Source organism: Amblyomma maculatum, chromosome 2 (assembly GCF_055883805.1).
Source record: "Amblyomma maculatum isolate TAMU_Amacu chromosome 2, ASM5588380v1, whole genome shotgun sequence".
Classification (NCBI taxonomy): domain Eukaryota; kingdom Metazoa; phylum Arthropoda; class Arachnida; order Ixodida; family Ixodidae; genus Amblyomma; species Amblyomma maculatum.
Window position 1 is genome coordinate 28090223 of NC_139345.1, and position 23409 is coordinate 28113631.

Genomic DNA, 23409 nt, shown 5'->3' on the forward strand with positions numbered 1-23409 from the left:
ATATTCCACGCGCTGCGAGAAAACTGCCCGCCAGATTTTTCCGACAGAGAAGCAGTTATTTTTGAGATATGCATAATGTACCCTCCTTGATATACTTTCCATCTAGTCCAAGCAATTTTGCGTGGCACATTTTTTTATACTGAAAAAAAAAATGCAATTGTTGCGATTCACGTGGACTCGTGGAGTATACCACTTTTGTTCGCGACTGTCAACAGCTGAACGGTTCTATCTGACGACATGAAGTCAAAGTAGCGACGTCTGTGGCCAGTAAAATAACCCGTGTATCATTAAGTTGCAAGCACTGACATGGTTGAACACCTTGCTAGTTCTCGGCGACAAAAATGTGTAGAGCAGATACTGTAAAATATATATATATATATATATATATATATATATATATATATATATATATATATATATATATATATATATATATATATATATATATATATATATATATATATATATATATACGAATGCACCAGTTCGCTAGAAATGTTTACGACGACTAATGACATTTCAATTTGCCGCTCTGGTGAAACCGAAACCAAACGAGCCGTAGATTCCACATAGTGATAATATAATTTTTTACACACCACTGCAGCACTGCAGCGAAATAAAGCAACAACAAATTTTTCCCCCAAAATTAAAACAAAAAGCTTTTCGACTTTTTTAAACTGGACCCAAGACGTCAGTGGTGCCGAAGTTGCGCTGCAGTGTTTATTCTTTGGGGTTTTTGAATTAAATAAGCCAGAAAAATGAAAAAAAAAGTAACTCTTAACCTAATACGAACATGGCAGGGGAAAATACGTCACATATAAAGTCTATGACGCCACAGGTAAGATTCCCAAACTCTCTTGCTCACAGTTGACTGTGCTCTTTGTTTCGTTGTGATGCACACCGCGATAGCGATACCGCAGCCGACGGCTACTGGGCAACGGTTGTTGTAGTTCTGTAGTGTCAGGCACATACCGCATTTTTTTTCTTCAAAAAATCTCAGTGCAAAATGATACCCTGGTTACTGCTGACTTTGACATTCGCACCGACATGTAAGTACGGTAGTAACTGCTGCCTGCGAGGATTGCTGGTTTAATAAGGAATACTTGCCACGGGAACTAACGTCAGGGTGCGGCTGTCCGCGCTCGGTCGACATTCCGCTAAACTTCCACTGCCAAAGATTAAATTCCGATCTTGCGTGGATGTGGCGAGGAGTGATTTTTACGCGGGTATAATAAACATTTGTGTTATACTCCCTGTCGCGAAAGAAAAACGTTACGAGCACTCTTCAAAGCGGGAACTGTGAAGAGGGCACAGTAATGACACAGGCGTTGTTTTTGCAGATTTTGCCCTGGAATGCTACGTGTGCACGAGCCAAGACAAAAACAACGAGAAATGCACCGAGACCATCAAAACATGCGATCCTGCTGAAACACGCTGCCTTACCGAAGTTCGTTGGGGAAGTAAGTGCGCTGCGCAGTCGCAACTGATGGTTCAGTTTTACCTTTGCTGCTACATTTGCGTTCTCCTAATTGAGATAACAAGATTTAGCCCCTGTTTTCTGAATGATGTTACCGTTTGTCAACTTAAAACAAGCATCTTTTAGCGGTTTTGCAACAGCAGGTCGTGTGCTCGAACTATTTACTGTCTTCACACCTACTGCGTTCCCTTCATTTTTGTGTATAAAAGGGCCAAAAACAAAACTGCGCAGTTCATTCTTTCTCATATTCCTTTCTTGATGGTACAAGAGTGGTAACCTCCGTTATAGCAAGCAAAAACTGAAAACGGAATCCATACCATATGACTTTGCTCAATGTACAACCCCGAGTAAAAATTGAGGAGCACTTCTCGCATAAAAAAAATTAGCCGTGATTTAGCCTGTGGTTAAACCTGGAGTTACGCGAGAGTAATCTGCATGGCTATGCTCAGGTTTGGCTTGAAAGTAAAGACCTGGTTTTTGCACATAGTAGTTTACTCTATGGGTTCAGCTTTATATATGCCATATGGGAATCACTTCACGTAAGAGCACCCCTTGCCTCTCGTCGTTGACCATTCCCATTTGGGCATAGAAGATTTCTAGTAGTATGACATCGTCTCTACGTCGAACTCCGATGCACACAGCTGTCACAACGTTAGAACGAACATTCTGTCCTAGCAACTCACTGTTGTTGTTCACCTCTATCAACTACTAAGTTATCTTTCTTCTTCTTTTTCTTATTTATGTTCTTTTCCTTCTTCGTCTTCTTTTTCTTCTTTGGACAGGCAGGGTGAAATGGCAAGACTGGGGCACTTTTGACCACTAATGTGGGATGAGGCGAAAGCCTCTATCGCGTGATGGTTCGAAACCCTCTACTACGGCACCTCTCTCTCTCTCTGTTTTCACTGCTACCTTCGCGATAACGTAAGCTACCAGCCAACATATAAAGCTCGCTTAACCAAGCTGCATGAACGTGCCTGAGGCAAGGGTACAAGGGCTATAGATCTGCTGTGCTAGCAACAGCTTTCTGTGGCTTTGCAGTAGTGGCTAGGCAGGAAATGGAAGGAGACAGGCCTTTATTGCTATCCCCAGGAACACTACACCTTCTGTCCTTCCACCCCCTCTGCATCCCTAATATAAGCAATGAACAATCCATCCCTTCATGGCATGGGATGGCATGGGTATGGGCCCATCTCCTTCCCTTTCCTGCATAGCCTTCACTGCGGAGCCACATAAAACTGACTACAAGTACAGTGTGTATTATATGTATTATTGCAGCATTATGCAGTAGAGCTACTTATCGTTGTGCTCTAGTTTGTCTGGCACAACTACTCTTACTATCGTGGCTGCTGCAGCTCTCCTTTCGTCAGTTTGTTGCACGCATTGATTTGCTATCTTCTGGACCAGACGCTCAGCCTGCTTGCACTGTCAAAGAACGTCTTTATTAGTATCCAATAATCATATCCGCAGCGTGTATGTGCATACCAACTCAAGGTTACTACTCCACTCTGACTGCACACACATGCGTACGTTACAAGAAATGCAGTGGCAACCTGCCTGCTATCTGCGAGCGTAAGGCTGGTCTAAGCTGATGCGTCTGAGCACGGCACTCACCCTTGCTCAGTGCTTTTTGCTGTCATTTTTGCTGTGGCACAATTTGCTGCTTTTCAATCTACACGCCTCTGTTCTTGAGGGTCTGAGGTAATGTAGCCACATTACCCTGTATTTTTTCTACTCCCTCTTATCGTCTCTGTGGTAGCTTCTGTCAGTTGTGTTTCTTTTCCTTTTCGGAATGTTTCCCCACCTTCGTGCCTCTGCCATGTTAGTGCTCCATTCAGTCTTCCCTTTTCATGTGTCAAGTCCTGAATGTTGTCGCACAAACACGTGCGTCAGCTGTGTTTCCTCACCATCAATGGCGGAGAAGCAGACCAAATGTGTTTTGATATCGTGTCATCTGCTCTTACTTTTTTGTTGTTGCTTCTTGGTTTTAACATAAGCGTTAACAAGTTAGATTGTGGTGGGCCAGTGCAAGAAATGCACGTGTGTAAATGCCGAAAGGTAAGAGAAAAACAACACGTGATAACAATGTGCAAGAGTATAGAAAAAACTGATTACCATGCAGCTTTACCATGTCACGTTAAGCTTGGTTCAAGAATTTTTCTTTTTTTTTTTTTCTTTTCTAGCAAATAGGTGGATGGTATGCTTATGCATATGCTGCAGTTGTATTTCTGTATGTCATATATTTCTGAGGAAAATTTGCCTCTGCAATGCCTGATAACTGGGGTGCAATTAGGATTGGGAAAATAACTGCATGCTGTAAAGCTCAGACAAATGCTTGCCATTATATAAAGGTGCAGAATTTGGACGAAAGACTGGAGCCAGTGGTTGCCACAAGGCACAGATATGGCAGTTATAAAAAACTGTTCACAAATTATAGGCTCACTTCTGGGGACTTTCGCTTTAAATGTGCCTGTCTCCAAAAAATTTAGCGCTGTTGGTGTTGTGAGTGAGAATTACTGGCATGACTCAGGCAGATGCTAGTTGGCAGGTAACATGGCTGACCACCGATTCTTTATTGTGTTGTGCAACTTAACGAGACCACATGATATAAAGGTGGAAGGAGCTGCAAACTTTGGTTGCTAATTTGAGGTGGGAGAGCAGGAAAGAAATCAACCTTCCCGGGCTTTTGGATGCAGAGTCTTTGATGCTACTCCTAGGCCATGGAGGCACATTCGTATGGGTTAATTGAACCAGGGCTTTATATCTAAGTCGGGGGTTACTTAGGACTGATAGCTGGATAGCGTGGTAGCTTAAGACTATATGCTAATAAGTTTGTGAGCTATTAGAAGCACAAATTAAGGGGTTGGTAATTGAGTGAGTAAAGGTTACATGTACGCGATCGAGGAACAGCAATCGGAGTCACAGGTGGGAGCCATTAATCCTATCACGTCGTACCCCTTAAGGCAGCGCTCAAATGTTTTTCTGCCTGAAAAGGAGACAATGTTGCTTAGAAAATGAGAGACAAAGTTGCTGGCACTGTTTTGAAATACCTCTAGCAAATTAGTCAAATTGGTGAATATATAAGCCAGTCTGATAAAACGAACGAAAACAAAACTGCATTTTCTACTGATCACTTTGGCCTTTCTTGCAATATTTTAGAGCAGGTGGCATCATTGAGCAGTTAGCCTTGAAACATAGTTTATTGTCTTACTGTTTCTGTTGCCAGCACATTTAGAATTTTCTGCCCTTGTAAAAATCCTTCACTTGCATTCTCTTCTGTCTAATAAAGTATTTTGTGTAACACTGGTTATATGAAGCAATCATTTGCAGTGCGTGGGGGCTTAATGTGATGGGCTGGTAACACCAAAACATTGTCGCTTATCACATAGCTCAGGCTTTGGGCTTGGCGATAATTTTTCTAATCGCATGGAGGAAGTTTGCAGGACTAGGTATTCTAAACTGGCTGCTTTTGAGCAAAGTTTGTTAAGCTAAGAAGCAGGCCACAGTGGTTGCATTATTATCCATGCATTGAAACAGTTCACTGAAAGGCTAGTAGTAGTAGTAGTGTAGTAGTAGTAGCGGTAGAAGGCTGTTGTGACATTAGTCTTGTTTCATACAACTCTCAGCACCACAAAATGTGGCTTGGTGCCACTGAACTGTTTCCCTAAGGAATGAGTTGTGCATATTACCAATGAGAGGTTATCATCTTCGCTTTTATCATACTTTATTCATTTTATTATTAAAAACATGTTACCAATTATACTACCCTCATAATATGAAGTGTGCTAACTTTGAAGTGGGATAAACAACACTGAAAGCGGGCTGCTCTACAGGTAAGCCGTGGCTGTCACCACCATACATGGTGTTGTGAGGAGCTGCATCTTATTACTGTTACTGTTTTACTGCTACAGAAGCTGTTGGTTAATTTCTGATGTGTGATGGCTGCTAAATTATGCTATTGCAGGTACCCCATATTGGGCTGCTTCTGGGGAAAAACAGTACTACATCAGCAAGCATTGCTCCACCGAGGAGTACTGCCTCAACCAGACTTTACGCTATGAAGATCGTTGTGATCGGATCTGGTACAATGACTGGGAGTGCGTCGAATGCTGTACTGGTGACCGCTGCAACTACTATGTGACGGTATGTGTACTTTGTTATGAAATCGTATGCTGGTTGCTAAACTTTGCCATGTAATGGCTGTAAAGCTCCCTGGCTTTGTTTTACAAGTAGTCGAGATCTAAGAATGTGCAGTTCAAGCTTTCTGCAGCTTTGTATGCTTTTATCGGCAGTAGAGTATATGTTGTTGAATGAGTATGAACACCGTATTGCTGCTTGCACCTTTTCCTATGCACATATTTGCCTATGATTAAATATTCTGTAATTGAATTTCTCCTTGAGATTGTTTGGTTTTGTATACATTAAATGAATGATGACTGTGATGTGTAAAAGGAGTTTAGGCCACGTGAAGCATGATAAAAGTGCTATAAATAATGTAATTTGTCTTCATTTCAGTTCTTGAAGCTGGCTGATTTAGGTGTTATTCTAGTCTGGAACTATGCACCAGTGACCATGTTGCAGTTTATTTCTGTCTAATAAATTGAACACACAAGGTTCTGCTGGGGAAACATTTTACTTAGCTACGGACTACATGCCACCACTTTGTTTCTTTATCTCAGGAGTATCGGTTCTGGCTATGGCTACTACAATGATTCAGTGTCAGTCTCTGCTGCTAAGCTTCTACAGGTATACCAGGTGCTTCAGCTAGCATTTCTAAAGACTCTAAAATATAGTGAGTTCGCAATATAAACTTCACTTGAATGACTTTACTGTAAGGAGGTTCATGATGAGCCAGGTAACCTAGCACATCTTAGTGATTTACCTAGGAAGTTGAAGCCACAAGAGTATTTTGGAAGAAATGATGGTCTAATGTTCAGCCATGTACTTAATTATTGCATCCAGGAAGCCATTATAGGTACCTTTTTGCCAACGGCAACCTCTTTTGCATCTGTTGCATGAGACACATCATGGAATCGTGATGATGAAGGGGTTCACTTGCTTTTTTACGGATGTTGAGAAAATAGTGAGCTTGTGCCTGGTATGCATTCATTAAATGGATGAGCATGCCACTGACCAGCAGCACGTGCCTATGCCCACAGTGGGAGAACGTTGGTCAAGGATCTCACGAATTTTGCTGGTCCACTTGATGAGCACATTCTGGTAACTGTTGTTGGTATTCATACCAAATGGCTAGGGGAAATCTTGTTGAAAAATGGTAGCACTGCAATGATGGTTCATGCCTTGAAGACAATGTTGGTTCAGTCTATCTACTGTGAACTACCCCTGTCTCAGTCGCACAGTCATTAGGGCGCTCGACTGCTGCACCCAAGGATGCAGTCCTGATTGAATCCCAGCCACGGTGGTTGTTTTGAGATGCACTGCACGATGTTAGTGCACATTAAAGAACCCAGGGTGGTCAAAATTTCTGGAGCCCTCTGCTACCTCTATCATAGTCTGAGTCAAGTCGCTTTGAGACGTTAAACTCTATTAACCTAACCAACCTACCATGAACTATCATTTTGTACAATGGGCTACTATTTTTGAGTCACCATTTGACTGTTGTTCAGTAAGTGCCTCGTTTATGGGTACTCCTGTCATTATTCTTATAAGTGGGTTGCAGTCAGGCAGGTCCCTTGCTCCGTCTCTCTGGCATTCTCCGACGAAGCCTACACTTGGCAATTCCAGATTAAATGAATTTATTTCCACAATTGTGCAAACTTCATTTCGCAAAGAGTGCGGCCTCTCAACGCGACACTCGAGTTCAGTCTCTCCTGTTGTCCGAGACTCCCCTCTGCATCCATCGTGTCGCTCCGACTCCTCTCTCCCTTTGAGAGTCCTCCTCGCTGGGTCTGTGGCTGCTTTTTGATGTTCCAACTCGTCAGAAATTCGAATAGTTCCTAGAAGCCGGCAATCGTTGCAGCTAGCCAGGTGTCGTGGCAGTACAATATGTAGGCTCCCTAGTTGCAGCAGCCGCTCCCAGCTGCGGATAGTGGCCAGCTCGGATGACATGCGGCCAGGGAGCCAATATATTGTACTCATTGCCACCCTCCCTTCCTTTAGATGTGGTACATGTGTCCAGGGAGAATTGTGACAGATACTGCACCTTTTCTATCCTGTAAATTAGTTTCAAATGCCACTGATGCCTGCTGTACTAACGCCTGGTAGACATCTGGGTCTGCTTCTGTTTGCTGTGTGGTGCAGCGTTCGAGGAAGTGGCAAATGAAAGGCGCAGCACGGATGCCTGGATCGAACGCCCCGCAGGGTCAGCTTCATATATGCATGAATTGCTTGGCAACATGATGACCTGTCGTGACGTGACGGTACATCGCGCGCCCCTTGTTGAACATAACCAGCATTTCATTGAAGGCATCAAAGTTCACCAGCGTTCTATAATTGCAGGAAAGGAAAGGCGCAGTATCGATCATTCGTGGAATCCCAGCTATTATCCTCACTGTAGACAAGGGGAATTATGAAGAGGGTTTCAGGATACGGGGCGTGGTGCAGTTTGTAAAGCGCTGGCTGGGGATCCAGAGAATGAAGGTTCGATTCCCGGTGGAGACTGGGTTTACTAATTTATTTTTAACTCTTGCTCTCGAAAGCATCACACCTCTCTTGACAATCTTCTGCTGACAACCTTCTGTCCACAACGCTGATGCATTAAAGGCTTTCGCCTTAACAATTGGTTCACAGGAAGGGAAAGGCGCAGTATCTGTCACATTTGTTTCTGTGGACACCTGAACCACGCTGTAAGGGAAAGGAGGAAGGTGGAAGTAAAAGTGGAAAGTGAGGAGAACCGTAGTGGAGGGCTATGGAGTAATTTCGACCACCTGGGGATCTTTAACATGCGCCAACACCGCACGGACGCCTCTTCGTTTCGCCTCCATCGAAACGCAGCCGCCTGTTTGGGTTTATTGCAATTAGGGGTCGGACTTTTCAGTTTTAATTTATGAAAATTTGGCTAACTTTTATTAGTTGTAAAGAAGGCAGTGACAATGCTGACGGGTATTTATTTCAGAATGCAATTTTCTTTTCTTTCTTCTTCAGCTGTGGGGATTCACAATCCCCTTCCTCCATTATAACGCCCGCGCGTAATTAACACGCGTGATTACGTGCGCTGGCAGAGAGGTTGGCGGAGGAGAGGGCATGCTGGCCACCCCCGCTGCCTCCCGGGCCTGCGGCGACACTGCCGCGGGCTTCCCTCTTTCTTGCCGGCGTAACCGGGAGACCTCCTCTCCCGTTCCGTGTCGAGGAGCGCGACTGTAGCAACTCGCTCGGGGTCTTCGGCGAATGGGCGCGCACGCGCGCGGTTCGTGATTTCCGTCGAGGAGACCACCGCCGTCACCGAGAATCGCCCATTGACCGTAGGCACTTACCGCAACGGAATGTGAGTGAGAAGCCATGTCAGGTGAGAAGACTCTTTCTCTCACCTCCCTGGCGTGCTTCCCCATTAGGTGGTTTTTATTTCACCCCCGTACGCGGCGTTCGCTCGCTACACGGTGGTTGTTCTTGATTGCTATTCCTTTGCCGTGTACTCGAGCACAATAAACTCTGTTCGAGTACGTAACTCGGTGTTTGTCCCCTCTGGCCCGAACCCGCCGCAGTGGCGATTTCTCGCACCGCGGGTTGGGGGTCACAGCTCTGTCTGCTAGGGCTGGCACGTCGGGACTAGAAGGCGACTGTAGCGTCTAGCCTCCCCGTGGCGCATTCTTCTTACGAGAATGAACCCCCATATTTTAGCGCCCGAACATGGGGCCAGAGGTGTGACAAATCGAGTGTCTGTGTGTGTACGACGCCGACACATAGACTAGCCATGGCAGTGAGCAGGACTGACCTTTCAGTCTCTTCTAATACTGCAGTGGTGATTGCACAACGGCAAGCAAGCAAAACCACCTTAACTGTTCTTATTGCGAGAGATCAGGAGCTGACGCTAGCCACTGTGATCTTGTAATTTTCTTCGAGAGCAGGATGTCACACGACTCCACCGCTCTGCAGCAGGGTGATGCGCACGATGGCATAATGGGCATTCTCTCGTAGTGTTTTGACTTACCATGCTCTACGTGAGGGCGGTCAACGTTGTAGCATATGTATATTTGCACGTGCACGTTGATGGCATGAGAAGCGTTATTACTATCCTTTCTGCTGTGCCAGTTAGCCAGTTCGTCGCGATAGCTCGCAGCCTCAGAGAAGAGGCTGCGAGCTTCTCTGAGTTAAGTGGTGACCGTTTTAATTCATCAGTGCAGTGGGGAGCCTAGTCAGCCTTAAGAGACCTTTAGGAAAGCGGTAGGATCCTGTTTTTTTTTATTTTATTTTGTCGACCAGTGTTCGACGGGCTCTTGGAGCCGAGCGGCGCGGCCGCGGCGCACATAAGGGCACGCTGGTATTGCTGCCTGCGCGGGCGCTACACAGCTTGTATTGCTGTGAGCGCGGTGGATCCCTGTCGTCTGTACTCCTATAGCACCTTGCGCAATCCTTTCCCCACGCGAAGGATACACGTGAGTCCTTCGAGGTTGGTCACGCCACGCTGAGACGAGCTATATCGCACATGTGCATCGCTGAGCATGCGAACGGCCCTGAGACTTTTCTTCAAGTTGTGTCATTTCGCTGCCTAGTGATGTGCATGGTGGTGACGTTGTCGAACCGGTAAACTTGCTTTATAAGTTCGCAACAACGCCACGGTTGCTGCGTTGGGCACACGCCGACGTGCAACAGAGCTGCAAGCAAAGATGGCGGAGCTAGACTTTACACAAAGCGCACCGCAATTCGAGCCGCGCTGCGTGGCCCGAGGAGGACGCACTCCCCCACCAGCAGGCAGCTGCAGCGAGAGGCAAGGTTTGGGATTTCGAGCATCGCGCCTCGTTACGACTTGCGCCCACGGCAGACGTAACTCTGACCAACGCGCAGGGAGTAATTTCTTGTGCTGAATATAGATGGGACGCTCTGTCGATATTCAGCGCATTTTACTTCCAGAGCAAGCACGCGCTTTCTATTGGAAAAGACCGAGCGGGGGTAGACTTGAAAAAGAAAAAAAAAATGTAACTAGGGAAAAGACAGCATTGCAGCCAGCAAGGAGGGGAGCCGGCGGAGGCCACGACGACCATTGCAGCAGCGAGGGGTAAGCTGTCCAAGGAATGGCCGCATTCCTGCACCCAGGGCATGCTGTCACCGTCAACCAGGCCAAGACAAACGGTTTCCGGTCGGCTATGGAGCGAGCCAGCCGGAGTTCGTGGAACGGGCCCATGCGTCTAGCACGACAAAAGCTGCAGCAAAAGAACCGCCTCGGCGCCGTTCGGTGCTCGCGGCCGTGCCTTCACCAGCGGGAGCAGCATGGTGCCCCGCTGCCTTCGCCATCGGCGGCGTCAACGACGGAGGGAAAAGAGGCCGGCCTGGAGCGAGCGGACGATCCGCTGAGGGGGGCCTGCAGCACGCTACGCAACACGAAGACGCAGTTCCTAACCGTTCCCCGGCAAGCTGCTCTGACTGACCAAGGATGAATGCAGAGGCCCGCCTGTGGCCATCGATATTTCCGTGCTTGGCTGACTGACGGCGAGGAAGCGGGACCTGCGGCCGCCGCACGTGTGCCCCCAGCTCCAAGGTCGTCTCCTGTGGTCGTCGGCCTTGCCTCCCCCTCCGACACCCGTGGCTGTGAGCTGTCTGCAACTTTTTATATATTGGCACTTTTCTGTGGCGTTAAACGGTTTTCTCTGGGTTTAAAAGTTAAACGGCGTTTAGCCGTCCCCCTCGGTACATCCCTCGGTGAATGCGACTACTTTTAGCCGTGCGGCGGTTTTAAGGAGGGGGGGATGTGGGGATTCACAATCCCCTTCCTCCATTGTAACGCCCGCGTGTAATTAACACGCGTGATTACGCGCGCTGGCAGAGAGGTTGGCGGAGGAGAGGGCATGCTGGCCACCCCCCGCCGCCTCCCGGGCCCTGCGGCGATGCTGCCGCGGGCTTCCCTCTTTCCTGCCGGTGTAACCGGGAGACCTCCTCTCCCGTTCCGTGTCGAGGAGCGCGACTGTAGCAACTCGTTCGGGGTTCTTCGGCGAATGGGCGCGCACGCGCGCGGTTCCTGATTTCCGCCGAGGAGACCACCGCCGTCACCGAGAATCGCCCACACACCCTAGGCACTTACCGCAACGAGATGTGAGCGAGAAGCCGTGTCAGGTGAGAAGACTCTTCCTCTCACGTCCCTGGCGCGCTTCCCCATTAGGTGGTTTTTATTTCACCCCCGTACGCGGCGTTCGCTCGCTACACGGTGGTTGTTCTTGATTGCTATTCCTTTGCCGTGTACTCGAGCACAATAAACTCTGTTCGAGTACGTAACTCGGTGTTTGTCCCCTCTGGCCCGAACCCGCCGCAGTGGCGATTTCTCGCACCGTGGGTTGGGGGTCACAGCTCTGTCTGCTAGGGCTGGCACGTCGGGTGGGCTAGAAGGCGACTGTAGCGTCTAGCCCCCCCCCGTGGCGCATCTTTACGAGAGTGAACCTCCATACAGCAAATCGAAGAATCACTGCTTACAAGGGCAGAGGTGTGGGCTAATTGTTTGATCGTGCTTGATGAAACAATGCCAGGGTACGTGGACCTAGACAGATTGGGACACATGCACAATTGCTGATTTCTTCTTTGGTGGTATATGTGGGATCCTTCTAAAGGCAGAAGTTGCATGTAGCTATGATCACTTGCTTGCTAGCAAGAGCAGTTGACGCAACCGTAAATTAGTATATGGTTGGTTACGCACAGACTGTGGCCGTGTAAAACGCTGTCACTGTAAGAAACAATAACGGTGTAGAAATTCAGTGATCAGGCTGTAGGGTAGAAATGCAAGTAGAGGTTTACTTTTAGAAACTGGGTTGTGCGAAAATCGAATAAGATGAGAAAAAAAGCAGTTTTATAGAAAGCGGCAGGCAAAGCAACATGCCTTGCTTGAGAAGGGGAATAAGTCTTTTTGTCTGGTTGCCTTCATTGTGAAAGCCCTTTAGCTGGTTGTGGCAAATGCAGCTGTACTTTACTGTTGCATTTCCCTCTTGCTCTCCCAACTCTTCAATACTTTATGGAGTGAACTTTGAAGAGAGTAAAGTCTTCACAAGATTAAAAAAAAAAAAATGGTCACAGTAGTAATTCGAAAGGAGCCAGGAGGCCCAGGTTTGGGCAGTGAAACAGTGGAGCCTCTAGCCTGTGTCTGGCATGCATTTCTGAAGTAGCAGAGCAATGCATCAAAGCATACAACTGCACTATATAATTGAATGAACCCAATGTCCCACATCACTCACCTTTATTATTACATTTTTGACATTGCACGGACGGATTATTGTTTGCAATTTGTGCTCAATAGCGAACAAGCTGTAACATACATCTCTAGAATTTTGGCTCTTGCTTATTAAATCAGAATTTAAAAAAAAAGAAATTTGGCATATATTTATTGAACCTTTTCTGATTAAACCGAGAACTTCAATTGAACGCTGATTACAAAGCAGCAGTGAAATGGCTGCATATCTGTAGCAGCTATGGCTAACCTCTGCACCATTGTGCTCTGGAAAGACCTGCTGTGATAAGAAATGAGATGGCCATGCCCTCACTGTGTGGCCCTTGAGACAGTCTGTGCTCCTTGCGCACTAAAAAAAAATTCAGTTTCTGATGTACCTGCAGAAGGCGCCGCTACTGTTCAGTTGCAAACGCTGAGCACAGTGCACTCGTACTCCGCAGGCATGCTCAGCCATACTGTATGGTGAGGTGTGGCAACGAGTGTAATGCAGTTTGGGTGGTACAATGAAGAGAGCTAGTGCTGTGGTTCTCAGTCATAGATGTGTCATGGACCTCTTGAGGCAGAAGAGGGTTCGGGGGTGAGGTGATCTTGTGCGGACTGCTGCCGCAGCTCCTGGAGCAGGTTACAGAATTGGGATTGAGTCAAGGCTAAACTGACCTCTACAAAAGGTGCACTTGATAACCCAATGCGCCATGGCCTGCAGAGGCTGCTTCAACACATCCAAGTTTGTAAACAGATCCTGCTTGCAATGGTGACCAATAACACCTCCTTTTCTTTTTTGAATAAAGATTATGAGTACAACCTGTACAGAATGTGAACATGTTATCTCGTCATGTTGTCACCTTCTCAACAGAGCCAATTAATGTATTGCACAGAGTCATGGGGTAACACATACGCAACATATCTTGAGCCACTTATCCGTCTGCAGAAGAGAGCAGTAAAAATTATTATACTTACTCAAAATTGTCGGACTCTAGCAAACCATTTCTTAAGCCAACCTGCATTCTTGCTTTTCACTCCATATACACTTTAAAGGTAGCGCAGACAATCCACAAAATCCTACAATTTAATGAACCACTTCCTCATAGCATATTTGTACAAGAGCAGCTAGTGCCAAACACTTAAATTTACCAGTGTGTTGCAATAGTTATGGGCAACATCTAATCGAGTTCAGTGGAGCTTTGATTAGGAATGGCATTCCTAATGACATTAAAATGGAAACAAATGTTTTGCAAGCTCTGAAAATGTTTTTGATGAACATGTAAAGTTACGGTGCAATTTTTTTTTTTTGAAGATAAGTGTATTGTGCTCGCTTTCTTTGTTTTCTCTTGATGTGTTGCGAATTTCTGACATTTATTCCATGAATGGAGTGTGTTCGTCTTCCCGTGCTGCAGTTATGTTGCATTAAATTGTATTGTGTATGGACCAGACACTAGCCTTTGGCTATGGGTTCAAAATGTTAGTGCACATTGCATTGTAAAATTATTTTTCAAAAAAAAAAAACAAAACAAAACAAAAAAACACAGACTGAGTCTGTGGCTACTTCTAGCTGTGTTGATGCCAAGCCAGCAGCAAATAATACATTTATTTCCACTGATTCTAACCTTTGATGTCAAGGCTGGAAAGAACTCTGGCCACTGTTAGGAATTTAATGTGAAAACAGCCTGGGCTGCCAGCATCTGTGCTTCATTTGTCGGCCTGTTCTAATTAATAAAAGTTCTGTTTGCAGTGAAAGTAGCGCTTTTGTCATCCTTGGTATCCTTTAAATAAAAAAGAAGGTGTTCAGAGGATAAAGTAGTTAGTTCTTGGATGTTTAGGTTTAAATTGGATATCATGTGAATAACTGCTGTTGATTGTTTTATTCGGTAGCAACAGTGAAAGTTGGGAAAGATTTTTAAGTTGTACAGCATTTTCTTCTTGCTCTGATTTCAATTACAAGTTGTTAGCGAGTATAGACTTTTTTTTTTTTTTTTCACCCTACATTACGGCAAGAAAAGAGAAATTATGTGGCTGTGAAGCATTCATTCACTTGTATTGTTATCCAGCTTCCATGTTCACAATCAGTGGCTGTGTTTAAATGTTATAAAGCATTTGTGCTGCTATCACTTTCTTGAAGCTCAGTGTGGCAACTGAAGAAATATCCCAGCCTACTGAGCAAGGTCTCGCTATTAGTGTGATGTGTTGCATATGTTCTGAAGTCCTTACTGCACATGGTCACCGTTCCTTTTTGTCTGGTTGTAGCTTGGTGCCGGACTCTCGCGGCCATCAGTGTGGACCTGCATAGCTGCACTTGCTTTTGGACTGCTGGCCTACATCAGGACTTCGTGATGCAGTGGGTCCTCCCATTCTCTTGGATGTCGTGGTCTCGTGGGTTGCAGCACTTGGCTCCTCGCATGCAAGACCTCTTGTGCGTGGCTCTGCTTGGTACGGTCCCACACTTGTAGACATGTTGCTTCCTCAGGAGTGGTTCTCACGGTCCTCCCGGGCTTTTTGGGACCAGTCGTTATGCACTCGTCTCAGGCAGTAACTCGGCAGTGTTGTGCTAGAGTTCAGGAGAAAGTGAGAGGCAGGAATCTCAAGTTATTTGGCTGGCAGCGCACGTTCGTGTGTGTGTCGTAGCTCTTGGGTGTCCTGTCTATTAGCTTCAATTTGAGCTTAAACTGCTCTTCTCTCAAACACATCTTACAGCCGTGCTCATCAACATATCGAGGAGCTTGTCAGTTTTTTCTGCACAGCTGCATTTGCTGACATCATTTTTAACGTCATCAACACTACGGAAGCCCAGGCCTAGCAGTTGGGAGTGATCGCTAGCACTTCGCAATAATATTAGTTCGCTTTAAGGGAGAGATATGCTAAATAAGTTGTGGGACCCTTACAGTGCACTGTGGAGTATGTGACATATTGGAGCCTAGCTTGACTACCCTCTGCGATGTACTACCTGTCCACGCACCCTTGCATGAGGACCAGCCACATATGTGCAGATAGTCCCGAGCCGCGGGGCATGGACTGCGTATGCACGGCAGGTGACCACATAAGCAGGTATAGGTAGTGTATCATATATTGGACCCTACTGTAACTCTGTATTAACTGTAGTAGCCTCATTCAAGAGCATAAACCACAGCAAAGCCTTAGTTATTTACAAGTCTGCGTTTTCATGCAGTAAGTGCCTTATCGTCAAGCCAAGCATTCATGCTTTTTCTCTAGGATAAAAGGACCATTGTATCAACCTTGTTGGACGATCTGGACTAGAACGTTTACTGACAGATCACTTACAAATAAATTACTCTGCCGAGTGGTTGTAGGGAGGTCACTAGGGGGAAACTTTCATTTTAAGTGGCGGAGCCTGCACTGACAACTAAACTAGCTCCAACCACACTGTTTGCCACTTGCACCAACTAGGGGACGAAAGCGTCCTGCTGTTTGTACCATGTGCACTGCTTGGGCAAAATTGTCCACGAATCACAATACACCATAGTGATAGTGGAAGCTGAAAGCTGCACTGCATGTCGACTGAGCTTTACAGCTCATGTTTTTAAAAACTTGTGTACAGAGTGCAGACAAACATTATGAGATACTGCATTATATAGAAGCTTTCAGGTCAGCTTCTTCAGGTTGTTTCAGGTTGTAAAAACTGATTTGTTTTCGTAGTGCACTTTTTTCAGCCTTAACTTGTGCAGTGTGCACCACTAGCGTCACGGAGCTGAATACATAAATGAAATTCATAGTGAGCCAATTGTCCACTTTCTTTAGTTCTGTATGCATGCAGGAAACAAGTGGTGTTATGCTAGTGCTATATATACTTTGGCATATCATAGTTCTGTGTATGATGTGAAGAAAGATTTATTGCTCCGTTTTTAAAGCTTTGTCAGTCGTAAATTGCACATTTTCATCATGATCATTATTAATTAATGATAGTGACTGACGAAACTGCAAAAATTTAAAGCAGTCACTTGCCCCTGTTGGAAGCATTTATGCGCCGCATCAGACTGCAAGTGCCACTGTTGATCGCAGTTGGATATTGTATGAAGTTGAAACTGGGGTGTAATTTTGTGTGCGATAATTCAGCCTGCTCATATTTGACATTGCATATGAGTCACACTGCTGATAATGGTCAGCAATGCTATGGAATCTCAAGGCCAGAATTATTTGCTGCCAAGTTACTGTGTTTGTGTGCGCCATCCTGTTGGTCAGATTGAAGCTCATAAGTTGTGAATATCATGGCACTACTGACACCACGAGACACCCTAAAAATGGAGCTGCAGTTGCTTGGTGCGCGTTTGTCAATCTGCTGCTCGTGCTGCATTCTGTTTGTCGTCGCATTATGTATGGAGGTGTATAGTTAGTGGCTGGATCTCTGTAAGAAAGCAAAAACGAATGCACTCAATGGTGATAGGCATAACATGGGACCTCCTTTTTCATTTTTGAAGTTGCTGCATTGTGTGTATCTACTTACCAACTTGTACATTGTGGAACTGCTGTGATTAATTTAGCTCATGTGAGCAGTTTTGTGGGCCTAATTTTCAATGGCTGTATATAATCACAGAGCATCCATTCGAAATGTTCACAGGTCAAGCTATGTGTCCTGGAATATGGGACCATTATATCTGTGTTTAGGTACTGTAGTGTGTAGCTCACTGGCAGCCGTGAATCTTATTTGAAAAGATGTGTGAGAGATTGTTGCGGTGTGCTACCATGGTGCTCTGTTAACCATTATTGGCACAGAAATCGTCTAGCATAGTTCTGCCTGTGTCTTGCCATATGGGAACTTGTGCAGTGATGGACAATCAATATTGAAATGACAGAGCAATGAACAAAAACTGCTAGTGGCGCCATGCATCTACGAGAACATAAACTGATACGTAGCTTGATAAGGAGCAGCATGAGAATGCAGAAAGCTGACCTGGATCATTTGTATTGGTGTTAGGCAAGCTGAGTCCATTGGCGTCATTTTTGCAATCTGTCCCTGGGCTGTATCTATCGCAAAAATGTCTTACTATATTTTGGTTCTGTTGGTCAGCTTTGCGAATGTGGTTTCCACTACGTCATTTCACTGAAAACCAAACATTGGCAGTACTCTCCTACTGGTTTATGTTCTTGTCGCTGTATGGAACTGCCAGTAGATTTGTCATCACTCTATCATTTCAGGATAGCCTGCCCATAGCTATCGCTACACCAGATGAAGCTTGAATCTCTTTTTTTTATTCCTTGAGTTGACCTGCGAGCTATGCCATGGCAGGTTGTACCAAAATAGCCGATGACAAGCTATTTCTACATGACTTTGCATCATGAGAGCTGATGATGAGCTAAGCTGGGCGGAATTCTATAAGGATTTCATTTGGCGCTATGCCAGAATGACTGCAGCATCAGATAAAAGCACCAGGCGGCCAGTCACGGGAACCGCAAAGTAGCAGGTCCTGCCATGGACAATAGCCATCGTCATTTGCTGCATGCACACGCCAGCTAACCACTGGCTGCATTATGCAGCCAATGCTCTGGTCGCTTCCCACGGATGCTTGCAGTCCAATGCTTCGTCACCCAACAACAGTGACTAGTGCCAGAGAGAGAAAGTATAACTTTTTATTTACACCAGCGGATGAAGGAGCTCTGGCCCTCTGTCGCTTGGGATGGATGGCGGGGCCCCACCTCAGAAGATCAAATGGATCCTCATAGAATAGGGCTTTTTTTTTTTGTGTGTGTTTAACTTAGAGTTCTTGCTCTCAGTGGGGTAGTGGTTATATTTTAGCTGCATTTTGTAGATCGCAGTGAGAAGATGCAAGGGTAGCTGCTACCTGCATTTCATAAGTGAATGAAGATCAGTGCAAGTTGATTTCTTAAGCATTGTTTGAAGAAAGCAGTACAGATATGTGTTCTGAAATTGGGGAGGTAGGTTTGTTAGCTATGATTCTAACTCAGTGGCTCTTTTTCGATGGATTGGCACTGAGTGCCACTTATGAGTAGCCCTGCATTAATGACCATTTCTCTTTGTCTGAGTACAGAGACAAACAAATCTACTATGGTCAGTTGTGTAAAGGAGTGTTTTGAACATTATTGAGTGAGGAGACCACCAATATATAATTGCCAGCAAGCTGCCATGTCATTTGTTATCTGGAAAGCTAAGCTTCATTGCTTTCTTTTGTACATTGAAGTAGTTAGCACAGCTTACAAAGTTTAAAGAAAGCTAGAAAGCTTTTATCAGTATGCAGAGGAAGTGAAGCAAGGAACACCTACCGTTCTATTAGAACTACTCTCAATAATAATAATAATAATAATATATTGGTCATGTCATTTCTGAAATTAGTATAGATATGTAAATGGTTTATAACTGCAGGGATCAACAGCTACTGCAGAGTTGGACCACCTCGGCAGTTTAAGATGGCTGTGTTTTATCCCATGTTATATAGCATTCATGACTTTTACTCACGGGTTTTGATGTGTGCAGAGGCCATGCATGTTGACTGATGTTGGACATTATGATCTGATCTGGTGTTAAATGGGCCAGTAGCTAGTAACCATATTGATATCCGTCCATTTTATTTACATGAAGTGTTATTTAATGCACGTGCTTTGTTGTATATATATGTATTTTTTTTTTAAATAGGGAGGATCCTGCTGAAAGCTAGTGAGCTTGGCCTGTTTCTTTTTTTTTTTTTTTGTGCATATTTTGAAGCACTGACACAGATCGATTTAGTAGTTGCAGCATTTGCAATTGGCCTGTACAGTTCCAATCAAGCTTGCACAGAATAAATTAACACCCACTCCGAACATCGTGTGCAATGCAGGCAGCAACCACTGGAGTTCAGATCAGTTGGCCCTTGTTGCATTCATGCTTGATCAAGAGGCAGGCCCATGTGTTGTGTGAGTTGCAAGTTTTGCTTTGGCTGGATATTGCAATACAGTCGATCCCAGATATATCAGACTCGAAGGGGATCACAAAATAGTTCGATATATCGATAATTCGAAATATAAAATGTGCATGTCAGAATCTTATCTAACAATTCCACATATCTCAAGGCAGTTCTCAATGTCGTGACTAATGGGAACTTACCGATTTGTGCCTCCAAGGCGTGTAATAAACGAAAAACACAGCGCAATGACTAGAGCATTTTATTTCGGAATAAAAATTTTGTCACTTTTGCTTGCTTCTTCTGCACTATCATCAAGTTCATTAAGCTGTCCTCAAGCTTGTTGACAGTGCCCAAATGAGAAACGCCAGCTGCTTCCATTGTGCCACAGCAGCGGCTAATCACGCTGAAAGGTGATGCAAGTTCAGCTGCAGTGCATGTTGGTTGGTCCTCTTCGTCAGAACCTTCGCCGCTGCTTGAGTCAGTGTCCTCGGCACCGATGATGTCAGCCACAACCTCTGCATCAGCGCGATCCGCTGAAGCTTGCACGCTGTCATCACCGGTGACGAAATTGCGTGCTGTAACGGCGCCTGTGATGGTGCCTGGGAACGCCGAGAGCTCACGAAATTCACTGTCCAGGCATCCAGCGTCATTGTCTTCATTGTCAAGACACCCGTCGTCTGCAGCCACCACAAAGCCTGCTTTGCGGAAGCAGTTCACAATTGTACTATTTTTCACGCCGTTCCAAGCACCAACCAGGATTTGAATGGCTCCAAGGAGGTCCACCTTGAGTTCGATTCCCAATCGAAGGTTGATTAGGAGCCTCTGCGCCCAACCTTAAACACTTTCACAATGCCTTGTTCGAGAGGCTGAAGTTTTGCCGTTGTGTTTGGCAACAGAAACTTGAGGGTGATTTGCTTTAATGGGCAGACGACATGATTGGCCGAACAATTGTCAAGAAGAAGACAAACTCTGCGGCCAGACTTCTTCAGTTCAGCATCCTACGCCTGGAGTCATTTGACGAAAAAATTGCGTGTCATCCAAGCTTTCTTATTGGATGCGTATCAGACTGGGAGGCCTTTCGCATTCTTAAAGCAGCGTGACCTGCTCTTTCCAATAATAAAAGGCCATAGTTTGCTTGACCCATCCATATTTGCAGCAAGCAAAATTGATACGCACACTTTGCTGTTCTTTCCACCATGGTATGTAGTGCCCTTCAGATGCAGAGTCTTGTTTGGCAGCATTTGCCAAAACAGTGCAGTCTCATCTGTGTTGAATATTTCGGATGTCGGAAATATTTGGCTACTCTTCGGACAACCACTTTTCCGTGTCACTTGTGCTAGTTGCCTCGCTTTCGCCCGAAAGAGTCTTTCTGACGATGCTGTAGCAACTTAAATCGCTGCTGCCAATCAGTGCTACCAGTGAAACTTTTTTCTCCGAATGCCACAGCAAACCATTTGGCCTTTTCCATGAGCATTGGGCCGTCAACAGGTATCTTCGTGGCATGTGTCTCTAAAAATGAGGTGTACAACGTCTTCTCGACCTTGCCAAAGGTTGGAACGCGCACATGACACGCTCTGACTGCACACGACTGCACTGCCTTCAGCTTAACATTGGCTTTGTTCTTAAGGATCGTACTTAGGATGTTGCGAGGAATTCCGAACGCCGCGGCAACCAGCTTTTTCTCGCCAGCCTCTACCCGTCGAATGATGTCCGCCTTTGTTGACAATCCAAATTCTTGCGTTTTGTCATGGTCATGGCTCCGGAACATGTGCCAAATGCAAAAGGTAAAATGCAGTGCTCTACATGAGTCTCGAGCTTTCGCGTTGGCCTCGTGAATAGAAGGAACAAAGCAAATTGAAAGACGCACCACTGCGCAGCTCCACACTTCCACAAGCCCAAGCTGCACTGACCTTGTTTGTCTCGCTGCACGAGCGGTGTCGGCCAACCAACACACCCAAAACGGGCGCTGGTGGTCAGCGTGGTTTTTCTCTTCTCGCTTCCCTTTCACGCCCAATCGCACTCCAAGTGTTCCTCGTCATGTGCCTTTTACCCACATGCCCCTTTCTCCGAGTGCGAAGCGGCAGGCGAGAGATCACGGGAACGTTCCGAGAGCTTCGTGAGGAGAAGTGAACCTGCCAGGGCACAGCGCAGCGCGGAGTTCGATATATCGATAAGCCGGTGCACAAGAGTTCTGCATACGCAAACAGTAACGCTGTACTTTGGCATGGGATTTCCAAGGGGATTTTTTAACTGTTCGATATAGGCAATAATTCGATATATCCGGGATAGACTGTAAACGCAAACTAGAGAAGCTGAATACCAACACAAAAACAAATGTGTTGGCTACTGGAGAGGAAGTGAAAGCAAGATTAGTCTGCACTTCTAAAGGATAGTTTATGTGCCTTCGACATGAAATTGACCTGCTGAGCTTCTCCTAGGCCCGTATTCCGAGTTTGCGTCGTTAACGAAGTGTCGCTATCTCACGTGACCTCTAGTCACCTGATTGGTCGAAACGCCGGAACCGGGTGCTGCCACTACAAACCGGAAGAGGGTGCATCATCATGTTCCGGTGTTTCCACCAATCAGATGCTTCGAGGTCGGGGAGATAACGACACTTTCGATAACGACACACCCTGAGTAGTTTATGGCTGTTTAGGTAATTTTTCAACCCCGCATGACATACTGTGCGTGACAAGGCATGCACATTTGTTCACAGCAGTGTCGCATCACGTGATGCTGTTGCAGCGAGTTATGGTTCCAGCTTGGAAGCAGTGCTAGTGCATTAATTCAGCATTGCTGCTTGCAACCCACAAACCACGCAGGCCTGTACTTCGATCAGCCGTGAGTGCATATGGAGTCCCCCCTCATGGCACTCTTGGCCAACAGATCTTGAGCCCACTGGCTTGTTCAAGGTGTCACAAACTCGGTTCCGGTCAGTGTGGTTGGATCTGTAACAGTGACAGAGCCAGAAATATTTTTCAGGGGGTGTTATATGGCACAGGTAGGGAAAAAAAAATGGGCAAAATAAAGGCTGAAAGTGGGCGAATACTGTACTCAGAAGATGGGAGTGTTTCGACACCGAGGCTACGTCCCTGGTTTGTAACCTACAGTTTGAGAGAGTTGTCATAAACCATTGCATTATTCACATTCCGCTGGTTTTTCTCGTAGAGGTGGCTGTTTTGTACACAACGTGGTTTGTACAATATACCGAGTGATGTATTTTTATGACTAAGGCTATGTATACATCCCATCAAATGTACAATAAACAAGTCAAGATGTCTCTTTACAAACATGGCTTTGCTTACTACTGGACATGCTTTGTTTCCTTGTTGGACTGCTGTCCATTCATAGCAGCCAAAGATTAATGAGGGTTGATGCTGTTTTGTTATGCACATTTATCAGAATCATTTTTGTTCATCCTTTAGTGTAAACCAGATAATGCACTTTGCTGCACTCTCAGTGAGTGATGGTTTATACCCCACCTTTGTTCGAGTAGAGGATAATGAAAATGTAAAGTTTCCTGCACTCAGCTAGACTCAAAATATTACGCAGAAGATCACACTGTAAGAAATGTTAGTGGCCTGTGAAGATGGTATCATGGGTGAGCTCAGGTTGTGTTCACAAGTTTTCCGGTGTACATTCGTGTTAATTTATCTAGCTTCTTTGGCTTTAAGTGTGTCGGTTTAATGCTGAAATGATGTAAGAATGTAATTATTCTTGAAGTGATTTTCACGCATTTGTGTAATCTGCATTTTAAGCTTCCACAA

The 23409-nt window shown here is 45.5% G+C and overlaps 1 protein-coding gene across 1 annotated transcript; it reads left to right on the forward strand.

The window, feature by feature from the left end:
* The first annotated feature begins 862 nt into the window (after window positions 1-862).
* cold (coiled) lies at window positions 863-22932 on the forward strand. Its single transcript, XM_084593602.1, has 4 exons — window positions 863-1049; window positions 1341-1460; window positions 5439-5617; window positions 15039-22932. The coding sequence occupies exons 1-4, from the start codon at window positions 1007-1009 to the stop codon at window positions 15123-15125; spliced, it is 429 nt and encodes a 142-aa protein (XP_084449728.1). The 5' UTR covers window positions 863-1006; the 3' UTR covers window positions 15126-22932.
* Window positions 22933-23409: the final 477 nt, after the last annotated feature.